This window comes from Ranitomeya imitator, chromosome 8, assembly GCF_032444005.1.
Source record: "Ranitomeya imitator isolate aRanImi1 chromosome 8, aRanImi1.pri, whole genome shotgun sequence".
Taxonomy (NCBI): domain Eukaryota; kingdom Metazoa; phylum Chordata; class Amphibia; order Anura; family Dendrobatidae; genus Ranitomeya; species Ranitomeya imitator.
In genome coordinates, this window is record NC_091289.1 from 158,938,265 (window position 1) to 158,960,411 (window position 22,147).

The 22,147-nt window shown below is 44.6% G+C and overlaps 1 protein-coding gene across 1 annotated transcript in view; it reads left to right on the forward strand.

Annotated features, from left to right (window-relative positions):
* Window positions 1-20,603, forward strand: part of DPYD (dihydropyrimidine dehydrogenase) — a 1,420,302-nt gene extending 1,399,699 nt beyond the window's left edge. The window contains exons 22-23 of the mRNA XM_069737684.1: window positions 16,143-16,283; window positions 20,147-20,603. Coding sequence (XP_069593785.1) covers window positions 16,143-16,283; window positions 20,147-20,317 — 312 coding nt within the window. The 3' untranslated portion in view covers window positions 20,318-20,603. The remainder of the gene's footprint in view (window positions 1-16,142; window positions 16,284-20,146) is intronic.
* Window positions 20,604-22,147: the final 1,544 nt, after the last annotated feature.

A 22,147-nucleotide genomic window follows, 5' to 3' on the forward strand; every position in this document is an offset into this window, starting at 1 on the left:
CATTTTACAGTAGCAGCAAACTGTATGAGATCTCTAAAATATGAGTCATTCTATGCCTTATTTTTTCTTGTTTTTTTTTTACCTGTGATGTATTTTTAAAAATACTGAATTTCCTACTTTTGTAGAACTTTTGCTTAAAATACCACTTAATAACTCTGAGGAACTTTTACTTAAAATACAAACTATAGCAAATAAAAGCTGCATTTTTATGCTTAATAATTGAGGTGTTTTACAGTAACAACAAAATGAATGCAATTTAAGTAGTCATATTTACATGGATCATGTTTTTCTTTTGTGCTTTTTTTAAACAAAGCATGTCAATTTTTTCAGTATTTTTACTACAGTTCTCTATTGAGAGAAAATTGGCTTAGCAACAAAAGAAACCCACACCAAAACTGAACAAAATGTCCTGTTAAGGTTTTTCATTTCCATTAAAAAAAGACATAACAAAACTGTTTGCTACACTAACTTTTGGAAAGAGTTCATTAAAAAACTATTTGTGATGCTAGTCACTACTCATGGACAAGCCGTTAGGTTTGGAAGTCAAGAGGTCCGAGGTCAAAAGCCAGGAGGGTACATCATAGACATAGATGTGAGACAAGGGCATAATTAGGGCTGCAACCGGGGTCAGAGTTCTAAGAAGGTAGCGGATCACAACAAAAGGCAAATGCAAGGTCAAAGGCAAATCCGAGGTCAAGCAACAAAGATCAGAATAGAAGACTTGAAACACAGAGCAAACACACAACTCTTGAGCAAAGCTACAGTTGGGAACATTCTAAGGGTATGTTCACACGTTCAGGATTTCCATCCTTTTTTTTTCCTGACTGTTTTTTAAAAAACTGCAGCTCTTGGCAGAAAACGCAGGTCCTTTTTTTGGTCCTTTTTTGGTCCGTTTTTGATGCGTTTTTTGATGCGTTTTTTGATGCGTTTTTTTGATGCAGTTTTCTAGCCAGAGTCTGTGTGTTTTCTAGGAATTTTTTTAGGGTTAAAATGGCTGAAAATACCCTAACCCTACCCCTACCCCTAACCCTAACCCTACCCCTAACCCTACCCCTAACCCTAACCCTACCCCTAACCCTACCCCTACCCCTAACCCTAACCCTACCCCTAACCCTACCCCTAACCCTACCCCTAACCCTAACCCTACCCCTACCCCTAACCCTAACCCTAACCCTACCCCTAACCCTACCCCTAACCCTAACCCTACCCCTAACCCTAACCCTACCCCTACCCCTATTCTAACCTTAGTGAAAAAAAAAAAAAAAAAATTCTTTATTTTTTTTATTGTCCCTACCTATGGGGGTGACAAAGGGGGGGGGGTGTCATTTACTATTTTTTTATTTTGATCACTGAGATAGGTTATATCTCAGTGATCAAAATGCACTTTGGAACGAATCTGCCGGCCGGCAGATTCGGCGGGCGCACTGCGCATGCGCCCGCCATTTTGCAAGATGGCGGCGCCCAGGGAGAAGACGGCCGGACGGACACCGGGACGCCGGGTGAGTATAAGGGGGGGAGATTAGGGCACGGGGGGGGCATCAGAGCACTGGGGGGGGGCATCGGAGCACTGGGGGGGGGCATCGGAGCACGGGGGGGCGGGATCGGAGCACGGGGGGGGCAGCCACACTCCGCCCACGCACTTCCGCCCGCTTCCCCGCACTTCCTGCTGCAGCGGTTCTGCACATCAAACCGCAGTAAAACCCGCAGATATATTTTTGATCTGCGGGTTTTACTGCGGTTTGGACCTCACAATGGAGGTCTATGGGTGCAGAACCGCTGCGGCTCCGGAAAAAGAATTGACATGCTCCTTCTTTTTTCCGGGAGCTATTCAGCGCGTCTTTTTTTTTACAATTTCCGGACCATGTGCACAGTGTGTCCTGTTTTCCATAGGGTACAGTGTACTGTACCCTGCATGGAAAACAGCTACGGAACCGCAGCGGCAAAACCGCCGCGGTTCCGCGGTAAAAAACGCACTGTGTGAACATGGCCTAAAGGTTTGTGCACATGCTGCGGATTTTGCTGCGGATCCGCAGAGGATTGGCCGCTGTGGATTCGCAGCAGTTTTCCATGAGTTTACAGTACCATGTAAACCTATGGAAAACAAAATCCGCAGTGCACATGCTGCAGTAAAAAAATGCGCGGAAACGTAGCGTTGTTTATTCCGCAGCACGTCAGTTCTTTGTGCGGATTCCGCAGCGGTTTACACCTGCTCCAAAATAGGAATCTGTAGGTGAAACCGCAGGTGGAATCCGCACAAAATCCACAAAAAAACTGTGGTAAATCCGATGTAATTCCGCAGGAAACCGCAATGCGGTTTACCTGCCGATTTACCAAAAATCAGTACGGAAAAATTTGCAGAGTAATCCGCAGCATGTGCACATACCCTAAGGCGGAGAGCTGATTAACCCCTTCATGACCCAGCCTATTTTGACCTTAAAGACCTTGCCGTTTTTGCAATTCTGACCGTGTCCCTTTATGAGGTAATAACTCAGGAACGCTTCAACGGATCCTAGCGGTTCTGAGATTGTTTTTTCGTGACATATTGGGCTTCATGGTAGTGGTAAATTTAGGTCAATAAATTCTGCGTTTATTTGTGATAAAAACGGAAATTTGGCAAAAATTTTGAAAATTTCGCAATTTTCACATTTTGAATTTTTATTCTGTTAAACCAGAGGGTTATATGACACAAAATAGTTAATAAATAACATTTCCCACATGTATACTTTACATCAGCACAATTTTGGAAACAAAATTATTTTTTGCTAGGAAGTTATAAGGGTTAAAATTTGACCAGCGATTTCTCATTTTTACAACAAAATTTACAAAACCATTTTTTTTAGGGACCACCTCACATTTGAAGTCAGTTTGAGGGGTCTATATGGCTGAAAATACCCAAAAGTGACACCATTCTAAAAACTGCACCCCTCAAGGTACTCAAAACCACATACAAGAAGTTTATTAACCCTTCAGGTACTTCACAGCAGCAGAAGCAACATGCAAGGAAAAAATGAACATTTAACTTTTAGTCACAAAAATTATCTTTTAGCAACAATTTTTTTATTTTCCCAATGGTAAAAGGAGAAACTGAACCACAAAAGTTGTTGTCCAATTTGTCCTGAGTACGCTGATACCTCATATGTGGGGGTAAACCACTGTTTGGGCGCACGGCAGGGCTTGGAATGGAAGGAGCGCCATTTGACTTTTTGAATGAAAAATTGGCTCCACTCTTTAGCGGACACCATGTCACGTTTGGAGAGCCCCCGTGTGCCTAAAAATTGGAGCTCCCCCACAAGTCACCCCATTTTGGAAACTAGACCCCCCAAGGAACTTATCTAGATGCCTAGTGAGCACTTTAAACCCTCAAGTGCTTCACAAATTGATCTGTAAAAATGAAAAAGTACTTTTTTTTCACAAAAAAATTCTTTTAGCCTCAATATTTTCATTTTCACATGGGCAACAGGATAAAATGGATCCTAAAATTTGTTGGGCAATTTCTACTGAGTACACCAATACCTCACATGTGGGGGTAAACCACTGTTTGGGCACATGGTAATGCTCGGAAGGGAAGGAGCGCCATTTGACTTTTTGAATGGAAAATTAGCTCCAATTGTTAGCGGACACCATGTCGCGTTTGGAGAGCCCCTGTGTGCTTAAACATTGGAGCTCCCCCACAAGTGACCCCATTTTGGAAACTAGACCCCCCAAGGAACTTATCTAGATGCATATTGAGCACTTTAAACCCCCAGGTGCTTCACAGAAGTTTAAAATGAAAATAAAAAATAATTTTTCTTTCCTCAAAAATGATTTTTAGCCTGGAATTTCCTATTTTGCCAAGGGTAATAGGAGAAATTGGACCCCAAATGTTGTTGTCCAGTTTGTCCTGAGTACGCTGATACCCCATATGTGGGGGTAAACCACTGTTTGGGCGCACGGCAGGGCTCGGAAGAGAAGGCACGCCATTTGGCTTTTTAAATGGAAAATTAGCTCCAATCATTAGCGGACACCATGTCACGTTTGGAGAGCCCCTGTGTGCCTAAAAATTGGAGATCCCCCAGAAATGACCCCATTTTGGAAACTAGACCCCCAAAGGAACTAATCTAGATGTGTAGTGAGGACTTTGAACCCCCAAGTGCTTCACAGAAGTTTATAACGCAGAGCCATGAAAAAAAAAAATATTTTCTCAAAAATGATCTTTTAGCCTGCAATTTTTTATTTTCCCAAGGGAAACAGGAGAAATTTGACCCCAAAAGTTGTCCAGTTTCTCCTGAGTACGCTGATACCCCATATGTGGGGGTAAACCACTGTTTGGGCACATGCCGGGGCTCGGAAGTGAAGTAGTGACGTTTTGAAATGCAGACTTTGATGGAATGCTCTGTGGGCGTCACGTTGCGTTTGCAGAGCCCCTGATGTGGCTTAACAGTAGAAACCCCCCACAAGTGACCCCATTTTGGAAACTAGACCCCTAAAGGAACTTATCTAGATGTGTGGTGAGCACTTTGAACCCCCAAGTGCTTCACAGAAGTTTATAATGCAGAGCCGTGAAAATAATAAATACGTTTTCTTTCCTCAAAAATAATTATTTAGCCCAGAATTTTTTAATTTTCCCAAGAGTAACAGGAGAAATTTGACACCAATATTTGTTGTCCAGTTTCTCCTGAGTACGGTGATACCCCATATGTGGGGGTAAACTACTGTTTGGGCACATGCCGGGGCTCGGAATTGAAGTAGTGACGTTTTGAAATGCAGACTTTGATGGAATGCTCTGTGGGCTGTTATGAATAGGTAATTCAGAACCACTATGGACCTTGAAGTTCAGAGCACACAAGTGACCTGGCAATAACCAAAAAACATAGGACGACCTCTGAGACGTGGGAACTCTGCTGACCGCAATCCCTAATCCTATCACACCACACTAGAGGTAGCCGTGGATTGCGCCTAACGCTCCCTATGCAACTCGGCACAGCCTGAGATACTAACTAGCCCTGAAGATAGAAAAATAAGCCTACCTTGCCTCAGAGAAATTCCCCAAAGGAAAAGGCAGCCCCCCACATATAATGACTGTGAGCAAGATGAAAATACAAACACAGAGATGAAATAGATTTAGCAAAGTGAGGCCCGACTTACTGAATAGACCGAGGATAGGAAAGATAGCTTTGCGGTCAACACAAAAACCTACAAACAACCACGCAGAGGGGCAAAAAGACCCTCCGCACCGACTAACGGTACGGAGGTGCTCCCTCTGCGTCTCAGAGCTTCCAGCAAGCAAGAAAAACCAATATAGCAAGCTGGACAGAAAATATAGCAAACAAAAGTAACACCAGCAGAACTTAGCTTATGCTGGGCAGACAGGCCACAGGAACGATCCAGGAGGAAGCAAGACCAATACTAGAACATTGACTGGAGGCCAGGATCAAAGCACTAGGTGGAGTTAAATAGAGCAGCACCGAACGACTTAACCTCGTCACCTGAGGAAGGAAACTCAGAAGCCGCAGTACCACTCACATCCACCAACGGAAGCCCATAGACAGAATCAGCCGAAGTACCACTTGTGACCACAGGAGGGAGCTCGACCACAGAATTCACAACAGTACCCCCCCTTGAGGAGGGGTCACCGAACCCTCACCGGAGCCCCCAGGCCGACCAGGATGAGCCATATGAAAGGCACGAACAAGTTCGGCAGCATGGACATCAGAGGCAAAAACCCAGGAATTATCTTCCTGAGCATAACCCTTCCACTTAACCAGATACTGGAGTTTCCGTCTCGAAACACGAGAATCCAAAATCTTCTCTACTATATACTCCAACTCCCCCTCCACCAAAACCGGGGCAGGAGGATCCACCGATGGAACCATAGGTGCCACGTATCTCCGCAACAATGACCTATGGAATACGTTATAGATGGAAAAAGAATCTGGAAGGGTCAAACGAAAAGACACAGGATTAAGAACCTCAGAAATCCTATACGGACCAATGAAACGAGGCTTAAACTTAGGAGAGGAAACCTTCATAGGAATATAACGAGATGACAACCAAACCAAATCCCCAACACGAAGTCGGGGACCCACACAGCGTCTGCGATTAGCGAAACGTTGAGCCTTCTCCTGGGACAAGGTCAAATTGTCCACTACATGAGTCCAAATCCGCTGCAACCTGTCCACCACAGTATCCACACCAGGACAGTCCGAAGACTCAACCTGCCCTGAAGAGAAACGAGGATGGAACCCAGAATTGCAGAAAAATGGCGAAACCAAGGTAGCCGAGCTGGCCTGATTATTAAGGGCGAACTCAGCCAACGGCAAAAAGGACACCCAATCATCCTGATCAGCAGAAACAAAACATCTCAGATATGTTTCCAAGGTCTGATTGGTTCGTTCAGTCTGGCCATTTGTCTGAGGATGAAAAGCCGAGGAAAAAGACAAATCAATGCCCATCCTAGCACAACAGGCTCGCCAAAACCTCGAAACAAACTGGGAACCTCTGTCAGAAACGATGTTCTCTGGAATGCCATGTAAACGAACCACATGCTGGAAGAACAGTGGCACCAAATCAGAGGATGAAGGTAATTTAGACAAGGGCACCAAATGGACCATCTTAGAGAAGCGATCACAAACTATCCAAATGACCGACATTTTTTGAGAGACGGGGAGATCCGAAATAAAATCCATAGAGATATGTGTCCAAGGCCTCTTCGGGACCGGCAAGGGCAAAAGCAACCCACTGGCACGAGAACAGCAGGGCTTAGCCCGAGCACAAATCCCACAGGACTGCACAAAAGAACGCACATCCCGCGACAGAGACGGCCACCAAAAGGATCTAGCCACTAAATCTCTGGTACCAAAGATTCCAGGATGACCAGCCAACACCGAACAATGAACCTCAGAGATAACCTTATTCGTCCACCTATCAGGGACAAACAGTTTCTCCGCTGGGCAACGATCAGGTTTATTAGCCTGAAATTTTTGCAGCACCCGCCGCAAATCAGGGGAGATGGCAGACACAATTACTCCCTCTTTGAGAATACCCGCCGGCTCAGGCAAACCCGGAGAGTCGGGCACAAAACTCCTAGACAGGGCATCCGCCTTCACATTTTTAGAGCCCGGAAGGTACGAAACCACAAAGTCAAAACGGGAGAAAAACAGCGACCAATGAGCCTCTCTAGGATTCAGCCGTTTGGCAGACTCGAGATAAGTCAAGTTCGTGTGATCAGTCAAGACCACCACGCGATGCTTAGCTCCTTCAAGCCAATGACGCCACTCCTCGAATGCCCACTTCATGGCCAGCAACTCTCGATTGCCAACATCATAATTTCGCTCAGCAGGCGAAAACTTCCTGGAAAAGAAGGCGCATGGCTTCATCACCGAGCAATCAGAACCTCTTTGCGACAAAACAGCCCCCGCTCCAATTTCAGAAGCATCAACCTCGACCTGGAACGGAAGCGAAACATCTGGTTGACACAACACAGGGGCAGAAGAAAAATGATGCTTTAACTCTTGAAAAGCTTCCACAGCAGCAGAAGACCAATTGACCACATCAGCACCCTTCTTGGTCAAATCAGTCAATGGTTTAGCAATACTAGAAAAATTACAAATGAAGCGACGATAAAAATTAGCAAAGCCAAGGAACTTTTGCAGACTCTTCAGAGATGTCGGCTGAGTCCAATCATAAATGGCCTGGACCTTAACAGGGTCCATCTCGATAGTAGAAGGGGAAAAAATGAACCCCAAAAATGAAACCTTCTGAACACCAAAGAGACACTTTGATCCCTTCACAAACAAAGAATTAGCACGCAGGACCTGGAACACCATTCTGACCTGCTTCACATGAGACTCCCAATCATCCGAGAAGACCAAAATATCATCCAAGTATACAATCAGGAATTTATCCAGGTACTCTCGGAAGATGTCATGCATAAAGGACTGAAATACTGATGGAGCATTGGCAAGTCCGAATGGCATAACTAGGTACTCAAAATGGCCCTCGGGCATATTAAATGCAGTTTTCCATTCATCGCCCCGTTTAATACGCACAAGATTATATGCACCACGAAGATCTATCTTGGTGAACCAACTAGCCCCCTTAATCCGAGCAAACAAATCAGACAGCAGCGGCAAGGGGTACTGAAATTTGACCGTGATTTTATTTAGAAGGCGGTAATCAATACAAGGTCTCAGCGAACCATCCTTCTTGGCCACAAAAAAGAACCCTGCTCCCAATGGCGATGACGACGGGCGAATATGACCCTTCTCCAAGGATTCTTTTACGTAACTCCGCATAGCAGCATGCTCAGGTACAGATAAATTAAACAGTCGACCCTTAGGAAACTTACTACCAGGAATCAGCTCGATAGCACAATCACAATCCCTATGCGGACGTAGGGCATTGGACTTGGGCTCATCGAATACATCCTGGTAATCAGACAAGAACTCTGGGACCTCAGAAGGGGTGGATGATGAGATAGACAGAAATGGAACATCACTATGTACCCCCTGTCAACCCCAGCTGGACACAGACATAGATTTCCAATCTAATACTGGGTTATGGACTTGTAGCCATGGCAACCCCAACACGACCACATCATGCAGATTATGCAACACCAGAAAGCGAATATCCTCCTGGTGCGCAGGAGCCATACACATGGTCAGCTGGGTCCAATACTGAGGCTTATTCTTGGCCAAAGGCGTAGCATCAATTCCTCTCAATGGAATAAGACACTGCAAGGGCTCCAAGACAAACCCACAGCGCCTAGCAAACTCCAAGTCCATCAAATTCAGGGCAGCGCCTGAATCCACAAATGCCATGACAGAATAGGAAGACAAAGAGCAGATCAAAGTAACGGACAAAAGAAATTTCGACTGTACCGTACCAATGGTGGCAGACTTAGCGAACCACTTAGTGCGCTTAGGACAATCGGAGATAGCATGAGTGGAATCACCACAATAGAAACACAGCCCATTCTGACGTCTGTGTTCTTGCCTTTCAGCTCTGGTCAAAGTCCTATCGCACTGCATAGGCTCAGGTTTATGCTCAGATAATACCGCCAAATGGTGCACAGATTTACGCTCACGCAAGCATCGACCGATCTGAATGACCAAAGACATAGACTCATTCAGAGCAGCAGGCATAGGAAATCCCACCATGACATCCTTAAGGGCTTCAGAGAGACCCTTTCTGAAAATAGCTGCCAGCGCACATTCATTCCATTGAGTGAGCACGGACCACTTTCTAAACTTCTGACAATAAATCTCTATCTCATCCTGACCCTGACACAGAGCCAGCAAATTTTTCTCTGCCTGATCCACTGAATTAGGTTCATCGTACAGTAATCCGAGCGCCAGAAAAAACGCATCAATATTACATAATGCAGGATCTCCTGGCGCAAGGGAAAATGCCCAGTCTTGAGGGTCGCCACGTAATAAAGAAATAATGATCTTAACTTGTTGAACTGGGTCACCAGAGGAGCGAGGTTTCAACGCCAGAAACAGTTTGCAATTATTTTTGAAACTCAGAAATTTAGCTCTATCTCCAGAAAACAAATCAGGAATAGGAATTCTTGGTTCTAACATAGAATTCTGAGCCACAAAGTCTTGAATATTTTGTACTCTTGTAGTGAGATGATCCACACATGAAGACAGACCTTTAATGTCCATCACTACACCTGTGTCCTGAACCACCCAAATGTCTAGGGAAAAAAAGGCAAAACACAGTGCAAAGAAAAAAAAATGGTCTCAGAACTTCTTTTTTCCCTCTATTGAGAAGCATAGTACTTTGGGCCTCCAGTACTGTTATGAATAGGTAATTCAGAACCACTGTGGACCTTGAAGTTCAGAGCACACAAGTGACCTGACAATAACCAAAAAACATAGGACGAGCTCTGAGATGTGGGAACTCTGCTGACCGCAATCCCTAATCCTATCACACCACACTAGAGGTAGCCGTGGATTGCGCCTAACGCTCCCTATGCAACTCGGCACAGCCTGAGAAACTAACTAGCCCTGAAGATAGAAAAATAAGCCTACCTTGCCTCAGAGAAATTCCCCAAAGGAAAAGGCAGCCCCCCACATATAATGACTGTGAGCAAGATGAAAATACAAACACAGAGATGAAATAGATTTAGCAAAGTGAGGCCCGACTTACTGAATAGACCGAGGATAGGAAAGATAGCTTTGCGGTCAACACAAAAACCTACAAACAACCACGCAGAGGGGCAAAAAGACCCTCCGCACCGACTAACGGTACGGAGGTGCTCCCTCTGCGTCTCAGAGCTTCCAGCAAGCAAGAAAAACCAATATAGCAAGCTGGACAGAAAATATAGCAAACAAAAGTAACACCAGCAGAACTTAGCTTATGCTGGGCAGACAGGCCACAGGAACGATCCAGGAGGAAGCAAGACCAATACTAGAACATTGACTGGAGGCCAGGATCAAAGCACTAGGTGGAGTTAAATAGAGCAGCACCGAACAACTTAACCTCATCACCTGAGGAAGGAAACTCAGAAGCCGCAGTACCACTCACATCCACCAACGGAAGCCCATAGACAGAATCAGCCGAAGTACCACTTGTGACCACAGGAGGGAGCTCGACCACAGAATTCACAACAGTGGGCGTCACGTTGCGTTTGCAGAGCCCCTGATGTGGCTTAACAGTAGAAACCCCCCAAAAGTGACCCCATTTTGGAAACTAGACCCCGAAAGGAACTTATCTAGATGTGTGGTGAGCACTTTGAACCCCCAAGTGCTTCATAGAAGTTTATAATGCAGAGCGATGAAAATAATAAATACGTTTTCTTTCCTCAAAAATAATTATTTAGCCCAGAATTTTTTATTTTCCCAAGGGTTACAGGAGAAATTGAACCGCAAAAGTTGTTGTCCAGTTTCTCCTGAGTACGCTGATACCCCATGTGTGGAGGTAAACCACTGTGTGGGCACACATCGGGGCTCAGAAGGGAAGTAGTGACTTTTGAAATGCAGACTTTGATGGAATGGTCTGCGGGCGTCACGTTGCGTTTGCAGAGCCCCTGGTGTGCCTAAACAGTAGAAACCCCCCACAAGTGACCCCATTTTAGAAACTAGACCCCCCAAGGAACTTATCTAGATATGTGGTGAGCACTTTGATCCCCCAAGTGCTTCACAGACGTTTACAACGCAGAGCCGTGAAAATAAAAAATCATTTTTCTTTCCTCAAAAATGATGTTTTAGCAAGCATTTTCACAAGGGTATCAGGAGAAATTGGACCCCAGTAATTGTTGCGCAGTTTATCCTGAGTATGATGGTACCCCATATGTGGGGGTAAACCACTGTTTGGGCACACGTCGGGGCTCGGAAGTGAGGGAGCACCATTTGACTTTTTGAATACGAGATTGGCTGGAATCACTGGTGGCGCCATGTTGCATTTGGAGACCCCTGATGTGCCTAAACAGTGGTAACCCCTCAATTCTACCTCCAACACTAACCCCAACACACCCCTAACCCTAATCCCAACTGTAGCCATAACCCTAATCGCAACCCTAACCACAACCCTAATTCCAACCCTAACCCTAAGGCTATGTGCCCACGTTGTGGATTCGTGTGAGATTTTTCAGCATCATTTTTGAAAAATCAGCGGGTAAAAGGCACTGCGTTTTACCTGCGGATTTCCCGCGGATTTCCAGTGTTTTTTGTGCGGATTTCACCTGCGGATTCCTATTGAGGAACAGGTGTAAAACTCTGCGGAATCCGCACAAAGAATTGACATGCTGTGGAAAATACAACGCAGCGTTTCCGCGCTGTATTTTTCGCACCATGGGCACAGCGGATTTAGTTTTCCATAGGTTTACATGGTACTGTAAACCTGATGGAACTCTGCTGCAAATCCGCAGCGGCCAATCTGCTGCGGATCCGCAGCCAAATCCGCACTGTGTGCACATTGCCTAATTCTAAAGGTATGTGCACACACTGCGGAAAACGCTGCGGATCCGCAGCAGTTTCCCATGAGTTTACAGTTCAATGTAAACCTATGGGAAACAAAAATCGCTGTACACATGCTGCGGAAAAACTGCACGGAAACGCAGCGGTTTACATTCCGCAGCATGTCACTTCTTTGTGCGGATTCCGCAGCGGTTTTACAACTGCTCAAATAGAAAATCGCAGTTGTAAAACCGCAGTGAAATGCGCAGAAAAACCGCGGTAAATCCGCCATAAATCCGCAGCGGTTTAGCACTGCGGATTTATCAAATCCGCAGCGGAAAAATCCGCAGAGGACCAGAATACGTGTGCACATACCGAAACCCTAGCCCTAACCCTAGCCCTAACCCTAGCCCTAACCCTAGCCCTAACCCTAACCCTACCCCTAACCCTACCCCTAACCCTAGCCCTAACCCTAACCCTAGCCCTAACCCTAACCCTATTCTAACATTAGTGGGAAAAAAAATACTTTATTTTTTTATTGTCCCTACCTATGGGGGTGACAAAGGGGGGGGGGTCATTTATTATTTTTTTTATTTTGATCACTGAGATAGATTATATCTCAGTGATCAAAATGCACTTTGGAACGAATCTGCCGGCCGGCGGAAGATGGCGGCGCCCAGGGAGAAGACGGACGGACCCAGGCAGGATCGGTAAGTATGTTGCGGTGGGGGGGAGCACGGGGGGGGGATCGGAGCATGGGGTGGGTGGATCGGAGCACGGGGGGGTGGAACGGAGCACGGGGTGGTGGAACGGAGCACGGGGGGTGGAACGGAGCACGGGGGGTGGAACGGAGCACGGGGTGGATCGGAGTGCAGGGGGGGTGATTGGAGCACGGAGGGAGCGGACAAGAGCACGGGGGGAGCGGTGCACAGGACGGAGGGGAGCCGGAGCAGTGTACCGGACAGATCAGAGGGCTGGGGGGGTGATCGGTGTGGTGGGGTGGGGGCACATTAGTGTTTCCAGCCATGGCCGATGATATTGCAGCATCGGCCATGGCTGGATTGTAATATTTCACCTGTTATAATAGGTGAAATATTACAAATCGCTCTGATTGGCAGTTTTACTTTCAACAGCCAATCAGAGCGATCGTAGCCACGGGGGGGTGAAGCCACCCCCCCTGGGCTAAACTACCACTCCCCCTGTCCCTGCAGATCGGGTGAAATGGGAGTTAACCCTTTCACCCGATCTGCAGGGACGCGATCTTTTCATGATGCCACATAGGCGTCATGGGTCGGATTGGCACCGACTTTCATGACGCCTACGTGGCGTCATGGGTCGGGAAGGGGTTAAATAACCTGGGAATTACTCTGAACAGGAGACACTTGGATAAAGCCACACACCCTGGGCCTGATTGGATGGCTAAACTGTCACTTAAGACACTGACAACTCAGCATGCCCCAGCATCCAACTGAACGGCTGAGCTGTCTATCACCATACTGACAGCTCAGCATTCCCTTGTCATAGATTGGACTGCAGAACTGTCATTCATTGCGTCTAATACTAGTATAGATGGTTAGCACTCGACTAATTAGAGTAACGGTGCCAGTGAAAGGGAACCCAATGTTCCATAAACATAAGTCAGATATAGAATCACTGCACTCAGTAGAAAGGTATGCTTTCAAGTGGATAAATTTTATTTGTGATGATTGGTGAGGCGACAGTTAAACGTTTCGGCCGAACTCCGGCCTTTATCATAAAGTCGCTAGAAAAAAATAAAGAATATATACAATCAGAATACTTCATATATAAAAAATTATTTACACAACATATATACATCAAAAGAGAGCCAGCATATCCGGGTTTGTATAGGTGCAATTATACAGATGCACTAAGGCTAGAGACATCAAGGAGCAAAAGGTACTGGGTATCGATCAGTACATGAATTGGGATAGAATATAGAGTTACAAACAATAGAGATAAACTAAACATACCATTTATGGTCATCTAGAAAATATTGGCACCGTATATGTTAATTTTTCCAATTGGACGCAATGTATCCTAAAGGTAAGGATAAGGGGAGGCGGTGTTAGGAAGGTTTATATAACTGCCATTGATATAGGGAACAAGTGCAGAACAATTGGAAGAAAAATGAATGTGGTCTGTACTGGTGCACCTCAGAGTAACGTAATGTGACTCAGGGTAAAAGAGAAGTAAGAAGGGAAAAAAGGAAAAAAAAGAAAAAAAGGAAACACGTAGGTACCAGCTTGGTGGATGATCCAGTAGGGGGTTGCAGCAGGTCAGGGGAGCAATGTCCTGACAGTGGCACCTTGGGCTATAGGGGGTAACATAATTAGCGTGAGGATAGGTCATGATATAAGGCTTTATTGTGGGTAGGCAGATGTGTGCAGCGAAAGTACTTACAAATATTGGTGGCGCAGCGGTCTTGCGGGAGCACAGGCGTGCTGGTGCAGTGTGTGTGTACTGCACGAGTGGGGGAACCCTTTTGGCTGCGCGCTGTCCGGTCATGTGACCGGAAATGGATCCGGAGCAATTGCGCGTGCGTTGTGGCCAGCCTGGTGTTCATAGACACCTGCGCATGCGTGGACATTCGGCGCCCGCTCTATGCGGTGGTGTAGAATGTCCTGACAGATTGCGGTCAGAGGGGAGGGAGAATGCCGATCGTATGGCGCCAGCGTTGGTAGGCATGTCTGCGCCTGCGTGGATGACAAGCAGCATCATTGCTGCTTAGGAGGAAAGGAGACTTCTAATGGGGATGTGAAAGTCCAAATTCTGGAAGTCAAAACACTGCGTCCCTGTATATCAGGAACAATGTAGGCAGAATATAAATATCTAAAGACAATATTAGTTGTATGCTAATTAATGTATGGTACATTAGGCAAACAGTATAATATGCAATGGTACAATGAAAAAAAACGGCATTTGTAGGAGTCCAAACAAAAGACAAAGGAGTTTAAGTGCAAAGAAAACCAGGAAAAAGGGGGTGGAAAAAAGGAAAAAGAAAATACGGGAAAAACAATAAAGAACCAAGCATAAAAAAAGGGGGGAAAAAAGGGGAAAAAAAGGGGGGGGGTTGGGAAATATGAAATGAAAGAAACAGGGAGGCGTCTAGACACACTGATAGGAGGAATCGTGACAAGATCTTTGTGATGTCCAGGAGAGGGTTGTGAAGAACGCGAGATGAGCAGATCAAGAACAATTCAAATTCACCCATTCACACAGATTTTCCAAGGAAATTTGTTTTTCAGAGAACTTATTTTCCATAATTCCAGGGTCCTTTATTATGTTTTGGGGTCTCTCCAGACCCCAGAGAAAGGAAGCACAAGATGTAAAAAATAAAAAAATGTTTTTGTTCACCTTCCCGCTCATCTATTCGGCCCCTATCTCCTTACCGTCCCCCGTCCGGTTCTCATCCTCTTATCACCGCCGCAAGCGCTGAATACCCCATCTCCGAGCAGTCTCACAATCGTTATAAACTGTTAGCGCTAATGAGGCCCAAGAGTTTTCGCTACAAGCGCACAAAAAGTGACGCCATGACATCACAACGTGCAGCACAACCCTTCAGGGATTTCAGTGCACACAGTGATAACAAAATATGACGAGAACTGAATGTTTTACAGTAGATTGGAGGAGCCACAGAGGTGAGCGGTAAAGTAAGTATAAGGATTTTTTTTACCCTTTAACTTTTTAAGAGTTCTGTACGGTTCAGATAAATGGAGCCCAGAGGCCACCATTTTGCTGCATCCACAAAGAAGCGATTTTAAATAATCTGCATTTTGGCAGATACAGATTTTTGTAATATTCAAGTAGAATTTAATTCCACTCAAGTATATTTGCTCATTTCTACTTTTTATGTATTTAGTATAAAAGTCTCATCCCCATTGTTGCTCAATAGCTTGTAAAATAGAAAAATTGTTTCATATCCCTGTAATTAGAACTATAGAATTTCAATCTTTGGCGGAGCTAGTGTATCTAGGGATAGCAATAATAGACTTCAGGACCAAGGACAGGGCTTTTATAGCTCTTCAACAAGTCAGGATAGGAGGTTGGGTGAAACTGGCGCTTGTGGTTTCCTCTTCTTTGTTTGCAGTTATGGCATCTAAGCAGTTAAATTTAAGTCAATCTACTTAAAATAAGCCACAAGTGAACATATTTCCATTTAATGTGATTTTGTGTGTAGTTTAATTACCCTACAGAAGAAAAAGTAAATCAGTTTAATATGTACTCTGTCTTCTTCTCCAGGATGTAATTGGCAGAGCATTGCAGTATATTGGATCATATGGTGAATTAAACATAAGAGAACAAGTTGTGGCTCTGATTGATGAAGAGATGTGTATTAACTGTGGCAAGTGCTACATGACCTGCAATGACTCTGGCTATCAGGTATTGCTAGTTTTCTTATTTTTTACAATTGTTAACGTGTGAAATTTTAGAATAGATTAAGAACTTTTAATACAACTTAGCAGCAATGGAACAAACTGCTACTTAAAACTGGAGCTAGGCGGTATTTTAACATTTATATTGTAACTCCTATCCTCGTTCTATACAATCAAATTGAAATCAACATGGGACCATGTTATAATCTAATAGCAGCCATAATAAGGACCCTAAAATGTGGCTGCATTCTATTCATATCAAACTACCCGAGTTTGTATTCTTTTAAGTTGTGCCAAATAAATAAATATATAAATGTATATTTCATTTTGTTTTAAAAATAAATGATTCCGTAATCTATAATTATTAATGCAAAAATACAAATTGCGACACGGACCCTTTAAAGGAAATCTGTCAGTAGGGTCAACCCTACTAATCCGTCTTTATGAGCATGCAGGTCATAGAAAGATGAATAACATGATACCTTGATAACTGCAATGTTTTTTACCAGAGAAATCTATGTTTTTCTTAATATGTAAATAAGCTTTTAAGGTCTATGGGCCGGACATGGATCTCCATGAGAATCTGCCTCCAGAGATTATTTTAAATGAAAGGGGGAGTGACCAGTGTGAGACATGCAGATCAGGAGGTTAAACACATAGGTGGGCTGTGTTTTTGCTGCTGCTCTGGTGACTGTTCACAGACGGCTGTGGAAATGTCATCAAGACAAAGTTTTGTCTTCATGACTTTTCCACATCTTTCTGTGAACAGTCACCAGAGCAGCAGAAGCAAAAACACAGCCCACCTACGTGTTCATAAAACTGGATCTAATGAATTTATCCACCAACCACGTGGCAGCAGCAGCTAGTTTTCTTCATGCCTACACAGGAGTTGTGCCTGTCACAACTCCATCAGGTGAGCCTAACCAGCACTCTCCTACTCTTCCTCGATATGTTATCACCCTATTGTGCACTCTGATCCCCATTTCTAGATTTACATATGTAGATCAGGAGAGGAGAATGTCAGTCATTATGCGTTACAGTGGTAACACCTCATTAAAAATAAGCTCTGGAGACAGATTCTTAAGGTACCATCACACTAAGCGACGCTGCAGCGATACCGACAACGATCCGGATCGCTGCAGCGTCGCTGTTTGGTCGCTGGAGAGCTGTCACACAGACAGCTCTCCAGCGACCAACGATCCCGAGGTCCCCGGTAACCAGGGTAAACATTGGGTAACTAAGCGCAGGGCCGCGCTTAGTAACCCAATGTTTACCCTGGTTACCATCCTAAAAAGTAAAAAAACAAACGCTACATACTTACCTACCGCTGTCTGTCCTCGGCGCTGTGCTTCTCTGGTCTGGCTGTCAGCGCCGGGCAGCCGGAAAGCAGAGCGGTGACGTCACCGCTCTGCTTTCCGGCCGCTGTGCTCACAGCCAGAGCAGAGAAGCACAGCGCTGGAGGACAGACAGCGGTAGGTAAGTATGTAGCGGTTGTTTTTTTTACTTTAACGATGGTAACCAGGGTAAACATCGGGTTACTAAGCGCGGCCCTGCGCTTAGTTACCCGATGTTTACCCTGGTTACCGGCGAAGACATCGCTGAATCGGTGTCACACACGCCGATTCAGCGATGTCTACGGGGAGTCCAGCGACCAAATAAAGTTCTGGACTTTCTTCCCCGACCAGCGACAGCACAGCAGGGGCCTGATCGCTGCTGCCTGTCACACTGGACGATATCGCTAGCGAGGACGCTGCAACGTCACGGATCGCTAGCGATATCGTCTAGTGTGACGGTACCTTTAGAGAGATCGTTGTCTGGTACATAAATCTTAACAGCTCATTTACATATTAAAAAAACATGAATTTCTCTGGAATAAAACATCAGATCGCAGATATCAAGGTATCATATTATTCAGCTTCCTATGACCTGCATGCCTATATACAGTAGATGGCTTGGGGGGTTGATTTGAACTTTTATTTTTTTTTTATTTTATTTTTTTTTTACTTTTTTTTTTTTACTTTTTGCATGCTTCAGTAGTCTCCATGAGAGACTAGAAGCTGCAATTGTCTTATCGGCTCTGCTACACAGAGCCGATGATCAGATCGCCTGTGTGTAGCAGAAATGCTCAATTGCTAAGAGCGCCAATCACAGAGTCGCCTAGATAGGAAAACGCTGTGCTCTGTTAACCTCACAGAGGATCACAACTACCTATCGGAGCAGAAAGCAATTAGTGGTCATGCAGTCAGCCTAGCACACAAACAGCTCCTCTCCGGTGGAGCAGGAATTCTTGTGGCTATACGCCTGCCCTGAATTCAAACACACAAAACTCCTCACCGGAGGTGCCGGTATTCTAGGGGCTTTTTTCAGCCGAACCTGACCACAAGCAGACATGACCACCAAATAGCAAAGCTCATAACATAAGCTGATACTAGCTCATGGCCGTGCTGCCATGCGAACCTTTTATAGCTGGTGGTTCGAGATTCCCTCTGTGCAGCGGCGGGAACTGGACACCTAACATCTGGTTGCTACACCGACCCATCAGTGACCTCTGCAATCACTTGATGGGGTCACTGATGGGCGGGATTTCTGGCGAGCTTACCAGAAGCAAGAGTTAAATGCCACTGTCAAGAGTTTGACAGCAGCATTTAATGGGTTAACAGCCACGGGAGGATCGCAAATCCACCCGCGGCTGTTAGAGACACATCTAAGCTGACATGTGCTGGTAAAGATGTGGGCTCAGCGCCGGAGCCCACATCAAAGGGAGGGATTCCGACATGGACGTACTATTACAACGTCGAAAAGTGGTTAAATATATACGTTCAGTAAAGAAATATGCATGGTAGTTGTTTAATAATCAGCATTGTGGGTGTAGCCTTCAACTACTGCACTGGCCTCTCTGCCTGTCCCTGGTGTCTGTATGACAGGTCACTGATTTGTGAGTGACCTGCCTCTTGTTTGAAAGTTCACACCGGGTGAGTCTTGCAGATATTGATCTTCTGGTGGGCTTCAGTCAAATGGCGCCGTTGACAAATGTGCAGATTGACATCTTGGCTCAACTTAATTTCTAAAGGACGTCATTGAGCTTACATCTCAATATAAGCATGTGACGCCACCAGTGGCAATTTTTTTTTTTTAACACTACTGGGAAGTCAATCTGTGCATGTGCCATCACCCCAGCACTATTTTACTGAAGATAGCCGGAAGGTCGATCTGCACATGCATTGCCATCAGCACCAATTTATTGAAGACCACTGGGAGATCAATTTGCGCAAGCAAAACTTTCAAACATTAGGAGGGTCACTTACAAAGCAATGACTGGTCACACAGAAATCAGAGGCAGACAGAGGGACCAGAAATACCCAAAGTCTCTACCCACAGTCCTGTCCCCTTTCCACCTACATTTTAATACACCAAAACTTCAATACTGATTAAAGAATAACCAATGATTTCTTCACTAAAATTATCTATATAATCTGTATCACAGTACCACTATGGCTATGCCTTTACTTTAGCATGCAAAGTCGTTACTTAATATATTTGTTAATGAATAAGAACAGAAAAGGATCTTTTCATTGAAGAATATAATTTTCTTATATTATTTTATAGCTATTTCATAAAACACCAAACTCTCATTATTATTATTTTCTGTTGATGTGATTATTATAGTTATCTATAGTTTATGACGTTGTTCCCCCAACATACACATTTAGCAGAAATCTTATTTTTTTCTGCAACTAAATTGTTTCCATGACGACAGTGTAAGCTCCTACATTAGTCTCAAACAGGCTTTTTAATGAAAATGTGGACACAAATTGGGACACCGGTGACCTTTGTTACATTGACATTGAAACCATTTATTTCTTCTTCCAGGCTATCGAGTTTGATCCCAAGACCCACTTGCCCACCGTCACTGACAGCTGTACGGGCTGCACTCTGTGCTTCAGCGTGTGCCCTATTATTGACTGCATCAGAATGGTTACCAGGACAACGCCTTATGTACCAAAAAGAGGCCTTCCTCTCACCGTGAATCCAGTGTGTTAAGGTCGTTAGTTCAGCAAATGATGTGGCGAACTTCGCTGATGCCACGGCTGGATTACTGCCTCATTATCATACATCATTTGAAATCCAATCATCAGATAAAAATGATAAAGCAAAGATAGCAAACTTTTAATTATCATATTATGAAAAAATTCTGTTACGTTAGTTGGAGGCTCGTTTGATGATTATGTGCTTTTATCGTATACGCATGTATTGGTGTTTGCAATAGTAACTTGAAAACGGTTAATTTTGTAGCAGAGCGGTAAATAAATCCATCACATAATACGGTATGAGTGCCTTCCTCTCTTCATATTTCCTTTGTAGCTGAAAATTGTCAGACATAATTAGTTATTTGGGAGAAAAAAAACAAAGCATTAAGGGAAGAATTACTGTTTGTATACAGACAGTAGATTTACAATTAGGATTTAACACTGGATTAAGTACTTTGTGCAGTGCGTCCACTGATAAAACATAATGTATTTCTTAATCCCTAGTACATTAGGGCTTATAATGGGCACCGTTCGGCATAGCATTATTAACCATTTTAAATGAACCTGCTCTGTTTACTAATGCGCCCATATGTTGTCCTTACAGTTCTTCTCTATTAGTTTTTGTTTGTCTAGAAAAGCACTTAAACATTTAGCATAACGTACATTTTCCTTGGATCACAGTGCCTCGATGTGACATATGGTGTATATGCATAAGTGACTCTGCGTTATCTAGCTGCTCTCACAGTGTGATGCTTTAGATTGCACCGAACGCATGAAACATAAGTGTTGGCCCTACACCCTAAAGGGGTTGTCCACTACTCGTACAACCCCGTCCTAATCAGCATGTTTGCCACAATAAAATAACAACTCTTAGGGCAGAGCCAGACTGCCGTATTTCTCGTGTGAGAATCACATCACACTGCATGGATTGACCTGGCACCTCTCCTGACCTGAGCAAGACAGCGTGATGGATTACTATGCAGCTGTCAAGGTCAGGTCACGAGAACCAACGGCCAGTACGAGGTTTACGATGCGATTCTTGCAAGAGAAATACGGCAGTCTGTCTCTGCCCTTATGTTCAGTGTCGATACTGTTCCAATGGTGTCGGCAGTGTCTCACTTGAGGCTTGCGTCTCGATGTTATGTTGCGTGGTCCCTGCAACCCATCAGTTGCTACCATCACTCTCCCAACCTTGGAATGAATCAAACACAAGAGGAATTGAGCGGCCAACCGCGCCTCTGACTTCCTCTTGATCTCTGATGCATCCAAACGTGGGGAGAGTGAAGCTAGTGCTGATTGGGTGCAGGTGATATTACAATGTGACTACAGCCCCGGGAGAGTGAGTGTCAACACCACTGGAATGACACTGGCACCAGAGGTGAGTATAAATGTTTTTTTTTTTTCCTAATGGCAAACATATTGATTGAGACAGGGATGTCCAAGTAATGGACAACCCCTTTAGCTTAGAGCATTTGAATCACATATAGTACCCCTTTAGCGCATCCCAATGATTTCAGGCCACAAGTCAGACCCTCGAAACCAGGGGAGTACAACATTTTCTTGTCTGAGGAACATGTAGCCATATTGAATCCCAAGGTCCATAATAAAACATATGTATATATGTGTGCTATATACCTAATAATGTGCTTGTTCCATTTACCTGTCTCCTATGTATCAAGAATTTGGGTTCCCCTTCTCCCCTATCTACACTCTAGGAAATGAAGAAAAAAAATGTAGACTCCAGAAATGCAAAATCGACATGCACCTCCTTGCAAAATTAAATAAATGTACAGGTTGCTGTGATTGCAGCACACTAGCATGCAAAACAAATACAAACTATAAT